Raw genomic sequence first — 12,781 nt, 5'->3', positions numbered from 1 at the left:
CCATTTCGTTGAAAAGCCTCATACAGTATCGATTAACGTAATTTTGGTAGGGCTGACTACTTTCGAGGACGACTGTACTCGAAGGAGGTCCGATGTACGTTGAAGATGCGTGGCCGGGTATCCCCCCACAAAGGATTGACAATAGCAAACAGTTTAATGTCCCGTACGTTTATTGTATCTCGGCTACCGGTGGCTTTAACTTCCATCGGTAGGGCCGGTGAAAGGGTGAAAGGAGGAGAAAGAAGGGGAGACGGCCAGTGAAAGAGGAGAGCGGGAACCACCGGGACAGATCTGTTATTCTGTTAGACTTTGCCCGTTCGCCGGTGACATTTGAATGCTCGGTCGATTTCACGAGTCGCCGAAGGGTACACCGATGGGTGGAGAGGAGGGGGAGGCAGGGAGAGAAAACGAGGAGTTCCATATCCTTTGCGTTCCCCGTTCGCGTACGGTGTCCCCCCCACCGTGGCCCCATCCTTGTCTCGATCTCTCGAACGCGCGTTTTCCCCGCGAATTCCGCGACTGGTCGAATCGCTCGTCGGTCTAGATGCGCCTATGTCGAGCGTTTCGCGAGAGAGAGGAGAGAAACGGAAGGCACAGAAGGAGGATTCGCCGTAATTACCGGCCCGGTATCTTCGTGAGTCCCAGGTTGCACGGGGATCGGCGGCGGCGACGACGGGTGTCGACCGAGGAAAGAGCGAGACGCCACGAGGGAGAAATTCCACCGCGAAGAGGAGAATCCAACCGTTGATACCGGCGGCCGCTCAAAAATCACGCGGAATCCCGTGGAAAAGGCGCAGCGCACGTTGCCGCAATTGGTCATTGGGCGATTTTTGCCGGCATTCATGCGTCCGTTCCCCGCTTGTATTTATTGGAGAGGTTTCTCTCGTACACCGGGGGGTTAACTAAACCCCGCGTATGCCTATTTTCTCATTCGATATTCCGCTCTTTATTTATCGAACGACCATGCGCGATTTATCTCCTCTCTTGTCGATGCCTGTTCCGCCGCGAATCGCCACGCTCGACCCTTCTCGATCCCTCGGATCTATCCCGCAATTAGATCGAACTCGAAACGCGCGCGCGCGCCCCCGGGACCCCCGATTCGATACTATCGACGCGAGACATCGAGCTGACGCGCACGCTACTGCGCAGCCAGATGGAAAAATCGCCCGTTCGTTAGTGCGATTCTATTTTTGGTAGAAATGAATCTTATTTGCCAAGAATTTCTTTTCTAATTGCATCTTTAGGTGTTCTACTGTTTTTTAAATGTTAATATAGTCGTAGATCTTTGCTGAGTGAAGGATTGTTTCAAGTAATAAAGTTGGAAAGTATCTTAACCTGTAACAATCTGTTCTATTCTGACGCGCACCTTTCTGCGCAGCCTGCAGGAGAGATCTGTTTATTCGTATCTATACTCTTTATACCACTTTATTTTCGGTAGAAATGAATCTTATTTGTCAGGAATTTCTTTTCTAATTGCTTGGTTAGGTGTTGTACTGTTTTTCTAATGTTAATATACTCGTAGATCTTTGTTGGGTGAAGGATTGTTTCAAATAATAAAGTTGGAAGGTATTATAACCCCTACCAGTTTATTCTATTCTGATTTTTTTTCTCGAAAGTGGATAGGATTTCGGGGGTATGTGTATTCACCAAAAATAATTGTAATTGACCTGTGTAATTAAATATAATTTTTTCATTTCGATTTGAAAAATTTTTCTTTCTTCGAAAAATTTCAGCACCTATCCGATTTTTTTTCTCGAAAGTGGATAGGATTTCGGGGGTATGTGTATCCACCAAAAATAATTGCAATTGACCCCCAGAACCGAAAATAATTTTTCCAGAACGATTTGAAATTTTTGAATTTAATTGTTAATAACTTTTCAACGAAGCCTTCATCAACAAATTGGTATTCTTGATTTTCGTCTTATTTTGGCTTCTGGAGTCTCCCATTAAAATTTTTCCAAGATGGCGGACGAGATATCCCGATTTTCCCCCAGTGATTTTCCAACGCGGATCGAAGAAGCGTGGAATCTTCCCGCGATCGTCCGTCATCGTCTCGAGTCAATCCACGATCTGTTTACCGTCGATTATATAAGGCGGCGGGGATTCATCTGGCGGTATTTATCCGCGAGCTCGGTCGGCGATCTTTTTGCGACACCGATCGCGCACCGCTCGCTTAACGGGACGCGCGTAACTCGCGTCCGCGCGCGGGTCACCGGTAAAATACATAAAACGTGCGCGAACAGAATCGGCGCCGATCGCCTTAAACGGCTGACGTTTCGAACTTACGACACGCATAAAACCGCGCGCGGAGTTACCGTCTCGTATCCGCGGCGGTGGAAGAACCAATTCGACGTCGAACAAACGGTAAGCGTTCGGCGTGAAATCGCGGGATCGCGGTATTTCGCGAAACCCTGCGGATCGTCCGCGGCTGATTTATGGAATTTAAGCGCGCGCGCGCGCGCACTCGAGCCTCGTAACGTGCGCGCGGCCTCGACAAATCCCTCGTAAATCGCGCGGTGATTAATCGGTGCGGCGGATTATGTAAGCGTGTAATTTGCGGCGACGCGGCCCGTGCATCGTGCCGCCATTGTAGGAATTATGTCGCCGGCTCGGCCGATCGACGGGGCCAGATACCATCGATCGGTCTCGCCGGGTGATTTGTTTGGCGGAGTCGCGATTTATCGCGCTGGATGCGCCGATTCGTGCGCAATAGATCGACCCTCGCGGGCGGATCGATCCACCCGTTCGTAAATCGGTCCACGGCGAGCCTTTTCGCCGGCTCTTACCTACCCCCTCCACCTAATTGCGCCGTAGTTTTCATTGTACGAAACAGATTTCAGGTGATTTTATTGTCTCCGTCTTTTTGAGATGATCTTTTCTGCAGTTATTAGGTAATTTAATTGCCTATTGGGAGGGGGGTTAAAGTTCCTAAACACCGTTTACTTGTGCTCCACAGCGGCCATTTTGTTTTTTTGTTGTGGTCATTGCATAGGTTATGATGTAACAACGCAAAATTTATACGTATTTGAAGCTTTATTATGAAGGTTAATAGATTCGTCAAGGCGAGAATTGGTGAATCTTTGCATATTTCAAAGATGGCGCCATCGGAGATTCCAAGATGGCGACTTTATAGTCAAATGTACCCTCCATATCTTGTTCAGATATACATTTAGTCTATTTTTTAGATTAGAGTTTGGTGTGGTCTTACATAAGTGTTCTGTGTTCTGAAAGTTCTCTTTTTGTGGTCCCACAGCGGCCATGTTGTTTTTTTACTGTGATGATTGTATAGGTTATAATGGAACAATGCAAAATCAAAGTGTATTTGAGGTTTTATTTTAACATTAATAGCTTTATCAAGGCGAGAATAGTAAGTAAGCCTCTGCATATTTCAAAGATGGCGCCATCGAAGATACCAAGATGGCGACTTTATAGTCAAATGTACCCTGCATGTCTTGTTCAGACGATCTTTTTACAGTTATTAAGCAATTTAATAGTCCATGTTTTAGGTTAAAGTTTTCCTGCCCTGAAAAATCATTTCTTATCACTGGTTTACAGTAGCCATATTGTTTTTTACTGTAATTAAAGTATAGGTTATAATATAACAGCGTAAAATTGGTGTATTTGAGGCTTTGTTTGAACATTAATACATAACCTTGTCAAGGCAAGAATGTATGGTGATGGTGAGCCTTTGCATATTTTAAAGATGGCGCTATCAAAGATTCCAATATGGCGTCATACATCCACCAATTAGTTCCCCCATCTCTATAACATTGGAATTTCTTTCAATACACAATTATTTATGATCAAACTACGAATCTTTATGCAAATTCATAGTTTTATTAATAGAATTAATGAAATTGTAGCTTTGTAGAGGATTTGTTCATTTTTTTTATAGAAAATTACAGAAAATTTTCAAAAATTCAGTCTTGCAACTTTTTACATGTTCCATTAGAAATTACAAATGGGTCATTTTGACTCCTTTAGTACTTCCAGGGTTAAATATTTCTTATATTTTTGCATATTAACCTCTTCAAGGATACTGACACCTATATGCACGTCTAGTATCCAAGTTATTTTGAATATTATATGACAATAGTAACCACTAGAATCACGAATGAATGTTCATAATTAAATTTTTCAATGACCTCACATAGCAAATTTATCAAAAAATGAATGTACATCGTGCAAATAATATTCATAGCATTTACAAATTTAATTTTTAAAGAATTCAAATTATTAACAAAAAAAATTTATGTAATATTATTATTATTATTAGTGAATATCAATTTGCATTTTTGTTAATTAGAAACAAAATTATTTGGTGCTGAAGAGGTTCATTCTCTAACTTTTCGAGGCTTAAAATCCATAAATATCCAAAATTTAGTCACAATACTATATCTTCTCAATATTTACATAAATAAAATTCCCCCAATATGTTCCAAGCTCCCAAAACATAAAAATCGACCCAATCGCGTCGTATGGCGTTTTTCCCCGCCATTATTAAGCACCCGATCGACCGGAAGTAGGAGGTTGTCGGGGCGAGGGAACGCGAAAATCAGAAGCGACGCACGAATGGGAGAAGACGTACGAGGAGAAGAAGAAGACCACTCGCAATTAAACACGGCGTAAGTCTCGCTCCGAGGATAATGCCCCGGAATGCTGATAATTGGCTGAGCCGTCGGGGCGACCCGAGACGATGGGCGCTCCGTGCACCTGGCAGCCCCGGCACTGCAAGATCATCGGCTCGCGATCCCTCGTGTCTAATTGATTCGAAGTGATTTATATTACCTGCTGCTCCTCTCCGCCTCGAACATTCCCCGACCTCCGCGCCGCGATCTTTTCCCTTTTCTCCCAGAGGCCACGAACGCTTCGATACAGAACGATTCGATGCACGCGGTGTGTCGCTCGCGGGACCAATTTCAACGCGTCCAACAGCCACAGCCATCACCTTCCTTGTTTCAGCGTTAATACTAGCTTTTCCTGCCATTAGAATGCCATTCAATTGCTTTCAAACACGATAATTTGATGTAAGATCGCCATATTGGATTGTTGATATTGGGATATTGGGCCTGAGAATTCTATATTTGGGAATTTAAGGTGATATGGTAGGGTTTCAGGGCTAGTAAACTTCCATGTCATCACTATTCTCATTTCAGCTTTGATTCTAGCTTTTCCTACCATCAGAGTGCCATTCAATTGCTTTCAAACACAAAAATTTGATGTAAGATAGCCATATTGGATTGTTGATATTGGGATATTGGGCCTGAGAATTCTATATTTGGCAATTCAAAGCTGGGAATTCAAATATGGGAGGATTTTAGGTCTAGTACACTTCCATGTCATAACCTTCCTTGTTACAGCTTTGATTCTAGCTTTTCCTGCCATTAGAATGCCATTCAATTGCTTTCAAACACAGAAATTTGATGTAAGATCACCATATTGGATTGTTTATATTGGGATATTGAGCCTGAACATTCTATATTTGGCAATTCAAAGCTGGGAATTCAAATATGGGAGGATTTTAGGTCTAGTACACTTCCATGCCATAACCTTCCTTGTTTCAGCTTTGATTCTAGCTTTTCCTGCCATTAGAATGTCATTCAATTGCTTTCAAACAGAGAAATTTGATTGAAGAGTGCCATATTGGATTCTTGATATTGGGATATTGAGCCTAAGAATTCTTTATTTGGGAAGTCAAACCTGGGAATTCAAATATGGGAGGATTTCAGTGCTAGTAAACTTCCATGGCATCACTTTTCTGGTTTCAGCTTTGATTCTAGCTTTTCTTGCCATTAAAATGCCATTCAATTGCTTTTAAACATGAAAATTTGATGTAAGATGGCCATATAAGATTGTTGATATTGGGAGATTGAGCCTGAGAATTCTTTATTTGGGAAGTTAAACTTGGCAATTCAAATATGGGAGGATTTCGGGGCTAGTACACTTCCATGCCATAACCTTCCTTGTTTCAGCTTTGATTCTAGCTTTTCCTGCCATTAGAATGTCATTCAATTGCTTTCAAACAGAGAAATTTGATTGAAGAGTGCCATATTGGATTCTTGATATTGGGATATTGAGCCTGAGAATTCTTTATTTGGGAAATCAAAGATGGGAATTCAAATATGGGAGGATTTCAGTGCTAGTATACTTCCATGACATCACTTTCCTCATTTCAGCTTTGATTCTAGCTTTTCCTGCCATTAGAATGTCATTCAATTGCTTTCAAACATGAAAATTTGATGTAAGATGGCCATATTGGATTGTTGATATTGGGATATTGAGCCTGAGAATTCTTTATTTGGGAAGTTAAACTTGGGAATTCAAATATGGGAGGATTTCAGTGCTAGTAAACTTCCATGTCATCACTTTCCTCATTTCAGCTTTGATTCTAGCTTTTCCTGGCATTAGAACCTCATTCAATTGCTTTCAAACACAGAAATTTGATGTAAAATCGCCATATTGGATTGTTGATATTGGGATATTGAGCAGAGAATTCTATATTTGTGAATTCAAAGTGATGTGGTAGGGTTTCAGGGCTAGTAAACTTCCATGTAAGTTTGTAATTATTGCAATTGTCTTTGTTTGATGCTTCTGGTTACCTACAAAGTGGTACATCACCATTTTTAGATCTGGAATTTGGGAAACCATCTTTGATGTTTGTGTCATATTATAAGCACTTAAAATTTTGTATTTTAAAGAACTAATTATATTTATATCAGTATAAAGAAAAACATAGTTGAAATAACTAAATTAATTATGTAGTTGTCAACAAACAATATATCAAAATATACAGTCTCATAAAAAAACACCCTAAAAATTTGGAATTTTAAAGAATGAATTGTATTAGTGGATGTAGCAAGATATAGAGAAGTCTCAACAAAAAAAACACAATAGAAGCAACTAAATTAATTATATAGTTATCAAGAAACTATATCAAAATATACTTCTCATAAAAAAACACCATAAAATTTGGAATTTTATAAAAAGAATTATATTAGTGGATGCAACAAAATATAGAAAAGTCTCAATAAAAAAAAAAGAAAAAAACCCAGTAAAAATAGTTAAATTAATTATGTAGTCATCAGCAAATAGTATATTAAAATATAGAAAAGTCTCACTAAAAAAACACCCTAAAAATTTGGAATTTTAAAGAATGAATTATAAATATTAATGGAGCAAAATAGAGAGAAGTTTCCCCCAAAAAAGGACACAGTAGAAATGGCTAAATTAATTATGTATTCATCAACGAACACTATATCAAGATAAAAACACCCCAAAAATAGCTAAAATTCCCCACGAATAAAATATGAAAAATAGTTCAGGTGACACTTAATGCTACGCAGAAGGTTGTTCCGTGCACGATGCGTGTAACATCGAGCAAAAGGCAGCGGTAGAGTCGTAGTCACGGCGAACAGAGAGTCGGAGGCCTCAGCCAGGGCCTTTCGCTCTCGAACCTCGATATCAGATCGCTCGTATAAAACTATCGTATCGTTTAAATACGCACTGAAAGGTGAGGCGATGCATCGGAAGATACGCGGGCGGTGGCAGGCCGCTTCTTCTCGTTCCGTCCGTCCGTCCGTCCGTCCGTGCGTCGATCCGCGGCGAAGATACCCGGCTGGAATCCATGGGAACCACGGAGAACCAGGCTTAACGCGTATAACCCCTTCCCAGCGCTCTCTGCTCGTCCCTTTCGAGCTCCGTCCACCTTTCCTCCGCTCTCCTTCGCGGTTTCGATCGCGTTTCCACCGTCGACGACGCCATTTCCCCCCCATAACTTGCGTTTTCACCGGGGATTCCGTTGTCACAGAGCGAGCAGAGCCCTAATTGCGATAGACTCGCCGCTAGAGGGCCACGCACTCGACTCTCTCGCAAGCGCCCGACTTATCTGCTGAAAGTAATAACAATGAACACACGAGATATAAACGAAGTTTCCTCCGCTCTTCTTCGCGGTTTCGATCGCGTTTCCACCGTCCACGTCGCCATTTTCCCCCCATAACTTGCGTTTTCACCGGGGATTCCGTTGTCACAGAGCGAGTAGAGCCCTAATTGCGATAGGCTCGCCGCTAGAGGGCAACGCACTCGACTCTCTCGCAAGCGCTCGACTTATTTGTTGATGGCAATAACAATGAAAACACGAGATATAAACGAAGTTTGTATAAAGGTTCTAGATTTTCTCAAAGGAGTTCAGAAAGCGTTCCAAGTGATTTGAACCGGCTCAACAGAGATTCCGTGTATCGATCGCGCGTTTCTTTGATCCATGGCGCCGCGAACATTAGTATTCGCGGCCTGGTTCGCGCTTAAACGCCTCGAAACGGATAATTGCCTCGCCGGAAACGCCTCGTCGGAGGCCACCTTCGCCGATTCGATCGCCGCCTGGACAGATCCGCTCGCGATACTTTGGACCAACGGAATCGGTAATTGGGCCCCGCATTCCGCGTTACGATTATAAGTTAATCCACGAGCCGCAAGATTCTATCTCGTCGGCCGGTGGACGCAAAACTTTGATCGCGAGAGGACGGGGAGAGAAGGAGATAGAGAGAGAGAGGGGGGGTTTTGGACACGCGGAAACCAAAGGAAAAAATAAATAAAGGATCGGAGAGAGGATTTGCAAAACCCGGATGCACGGGCAGGTGAGAGACAATGGGTGACAGGGAGCCGTTGGACGGAGGCGGTGGTAATCTGCCGTTTTGAAAAGGGGTGGAACTCCCGGCGTGCATTGTCCGCCTAATGATGGAGTGGAGACGTGACAGGTGAAACCGAATACACACGCCATCCAGAGCTACGTGGGCCTTCCCCCTTTGCTCTCCCTGGATCGTCTCCAACCTGTCGCGAACGACCGAAATCTTCCGCCCACGATGCACGATATCCTCGTCCTGGGGACCTGGGCGACCTAGAGGAAACGAGACATCCTCCTTGAGTCACCGTTGGGGCACCCAAAGTAGCGAATTTCGGCTCTAGAGTCTTAGAGTCGACAAGGGGGCAGATGGAGAAACTCGGTGAAATTGAAAAATTTCAAATCATTCTAGAAAAATTATTTTTGGTTAGGGGGGTCGATTACAGTCATTTTTGGTGAATACACATACCCTCGAATTCCTAACCACTTTCGAGAAAAAAATTCAGTAGATCTATCACTTTTTCGGCGAAATTAAAAAATTTTATATCGTTTTGAAAAAATTTTTTTAGTTAGGGAGGTCGATTACGATCATTTTTTGTGAATACACATACCCCCGAATTCCTAACCATTTTCGAGAATAAAATTCGAGTGGGGAGCAAATTTTTCGACAAAATTAGAAAATTTCAAATCATTCTGAAAAAATTATTTTTAGTTGCGGGGGTCGATTATAATCATTTTTGGTGAATACACATATTCTCGAATTACTAACCATTTTCGAGAAAAAAATTCGAGTGGGGAGCAAATTTTTCGACAAAATTAAAAAATTTCAAATCATTCTGAAAAAATTATTTTTGTTTGCGGGGATCAGTTACAATCATTTTTTGTGAATAGACATATCCCTGAATTCCTACCCACTTTGAAGAAAAAAATTCGATTAGATGCTGAAATTTTTCGGCGAAATTAAATGTAGCTATTATGAAAAAGCATTAATAATCTCATCCAATCTAATTTTCTCTTATTTTTATCATAACGCGTACCATATTAGAATCGATCGAGGGATCGTCTGATTGCAGATACGCGGGAAACGGGGTTCGTGAACGCCATCACAGCAGCTGGGGTGACGTACGCAGTGACCAGAGCCTGCACCATGGGTCACCTGGTCCAGTGTTCCTGCGACAAAATGACGTCGAAAGGTATCATTCGTTGAGAAGCTCGGTACAATTCTCTCCGTTCGAGTGCGATTTCGCGAGTTTTGCAAATTCCCGCAGGCAATCCTCTCAGTAAATTCGCAAGGACCGCCTCGCTGGAGAAGAGTCTGCCCACTGAGGGCGACTGGGAGTGGGGTGGTTGCGGGGACAATGTGAAATTTGGGTTCAAAAAGTCGCGAGACTTCATGGACGCGCCCTACCGGAAACGCAGCGACATCAAGACGCTGGTCAAGCTTCACAACAACAACGCTGGGCGACTGGTACGCATTTATCATCCACAATACAGTCACAATCCTTATTTAACCATTTGAGGTACAGTTAAGAATTGAGAAAAACATTTATGGAAGCCCTCACATGTCAGGATTTCGCGTTTTTGGTTTTTGTTGGGAGTTACAAATCGATTGAGACTTCATTAGGAACATACAAGGATATTTATACAAGTCCTCAATATTCATAATCTTCAACACATCAATCAATAGGACCTAGTGCCATTTCGCCATTTTAGTTCTCCTTGGAGATTGCAGTCTCTAAAGAACTTCATCAGGAACACCCAAAGATATTTATGCAAGCCCTCAACATTTACAATCTTCAACCCATCAATCAATTGGACTTACTGTCAGCTTATGTTATCATTTATGCAAGTATTTCGCCATTTTGTGGCCTCCTTTGGGATCACAGACCCTAAGAAACTTCATTGAGAACACGCAAAGCTATTTATGCAAGTCCTCAACATTCAAAAATCCCCATACAAAGCTACCACCCCTTAAGAATTAGAACTAGACGTTGAGACTTGAATATTTCGCGACTTTGGGTCTCCTTTGGGGTCGCAGGCAGTGAGGGACTTCATGAGGACGGAGTGCAAGTGCCACGGTCTTTCCGGTTCCTGCACCGTGCGCACCTGTTGGCGGAAAATGCCGCCGTTCCGCGACGTGGGCAACCGGTTGAAGGAGTCGTTCGACGGCGCGGCGAAGGTGATCCCCAGCAACGACGGGCACAGCTTCATCACAGAGGGGCCGACTATCAAGCCGCCGGATCGGTTCGATCTGATCTACAGCGAGGATTCCCCCGACTTCTGCAAACCGAACCGGAAGACAGGCTCCCTGGGGACCCAGGGTCGTCGATGCAACTCCACCAGCCAGGGCGTCGACGGCTGCGAGCTGCTTTGCTGCGGCAGAGGGTACGACACCAGGATCGTCAAGGAAAAGACCAATTGCAAGTGCAGATTTCGGTGGTGTTGCGAGGTCACGTGCAACACCTGCCTGGAGAAGAAGACTATCAACACTTGTCGCTAGAAAATGGCCGTCGCGAGTGGCCCAGGGGATCTGGGAACGATCGACGACCGGTTAGGTTAAGCATCTGTAATATACGCGTTATGGGGGCCATGGAGCTCCGGTTTGTCGCATGGAAAGCAACGATTAGTGTCCGCCATTTTGGTGAATCTTTAGATTTTCGAGGTTAATATACTTCTCTGATATTTATTTGACGATTTATAACTAAAAATATCGTATGTAAAAGTGACTAGTGAGGCTTCTGATTACTCAGAGATTTCAGTCCGCCATTTTGGCGAATCTTGAAATTTTCGAGGTTAATATACTTCTCTGATATTTATTTGACGATTTATTATTAAAAATATTGAATGTAGAAGTGACTAGTGAGGCTTCTGATTACTCAGAGATTTCAGTCCGCCATTTTGGCGAATCTTTAGATACTCGAGGTTAATACATTTCTCTGATATTTATTTGATGATTTATAATTAAAAATATCGTAGCAGTGACTGGGTGTAGTTTCTGACCACTCGGAAAATTCAAAACAATATTTAAACAATAGAAAAAATTAAATAGAAAAAAAAATTGATGTGAACTCTTGGACGTATTTAATTAGACGTACGGTGGATTCATAGTAACGGGACAAATCCACATTAGGATAACAGGTCGTTGCGATTATTCGTGCGATAAATCGTCGCGAGTATGGCTCCTTTTAGTCGTAAGAGGGACGATCGTTCGTCTCCCATTGTTCGAAGCTTTCCAGGTATCTCCAGCTGTTCGTTTCAAGCGTTTCCGCTTCGCGCGCAAACGATTGCCCGCTTTCCCCCCTCCTCCCCGCTTTTCCCGAAGTACTTAATCTGTCCTTCTTTCTACCATTTTGTTTTTTTTTGTTTTTTTTTGGTTCCCTCCTTGCGCTTGCGTTCCCCGCGATTTTCTGTAAATAAGACTGAATCGACGACGTCGTTTATACATTGTGCAGCGTGACATGGCGAATAAAAACGTGTATCCTCGGGCGAATTGTCGTTCGTTATTCCCCGACATCAACGACGCGAGTTAATCTTGCCCGGCGCGAGTGGGAACGCGCTCGCGGGCGGCTATACTTTATCCAACGCCCGGGAGGAGCTTTTTTTCGACCTCCATACGTCGAGACGTCTCCGAGAAGGTAAGTAGAACGCTCAATTAAATCAGGAATCGAGAGAAAAGACCATTTTCTCGGCAGCAGTTTAAATCAAATATTTTTTTTAATGTTTGAAACTTGTGATTTCTGGGTCTATTTCTGTCGTAGAAGAGCTTTCCAACCCCTAACAGTAAGTTCAGGTTATAAAAAAAATAATGTTCTTGCCCCCTCTTTTCCAAAAATTTATCGATCTAAATCAAATATTTTTTTAATGTTTGAAACTTGTGATTTCTGGGTCTATTCATGTCGTAGAAGAGCTTTCCAACCCCTAACAGTAAATTCAGGTTATAAAAAAAATAATTTTCTTGCCCCCTCTTTTCCAAAAATTTGTCGAACTAAATCAAATATTTTTTTAACGATTCCTGTGGTTGAAGAACCCCCCAATCCTTAATTTTAAGTTCAGATTATAAACAAAATAATTTTCTTGTCCCCTCTTTTCCAAAAATTTATCAAAATAAGACCACTTTTATCCCTCTGAACTTTTAGAGCAAAAGAGAGATTTTAATAAATGACGATT

General features: G+C 42.6%; 1 protein-coding gene across 1 annotated transcript in view; it reads left to right on the top strand.

The window, feature by feature from the left end:
• The window catches only part of LOC122399841 (protein Wnt-6-like), a 43,261-nt gene extending 32,147 nt beyond the window's left edge, over positions 1 to 11,114 (top strand). Inside the window, exons 3-5 of the mRNA XM_043400848.1 lie at positions 9,688 to 9,807; positions 9,883 to 10,082; positions 10,653 to 11,114. Of these exons, the coding sequence (XP_043256783.1) occupies positions 9,688 to 9,807; positions 9,883 to 10,082; positions 10,653 to 11,114 (782 nt within the window). The remainder of the gene's footprint in view (positions 1 to 9,687; positions 9,808 to 9,882; positions 10,083 to 10,652) is intronic.
• Positions 11,115 to 12,781: the final 1,667 nt, after the last annotated feature.

The sequence above is a fragment of the Colletes gigas genome, unplaced genomic scaffold, assembly GCF_013123115.1.
Source record: "Colletes gigas isolate AHSC1104 unplaced genomic scaffold, ASM1312311v1 Colletes_gigas_Sc00015, whole genome shotgun sequence".
Lineage (NCBI taxonomy): Eukaryota > Metazoa > Arthropoda > Insecta > Hymenoptera > Colletidae > Colletes > Colletes gigas.
The sequence above is the reverse complement of the archived record's forward strand: the minus strand, read 5'-3'. Positions and strand labels throughout refer to the sequence as shown.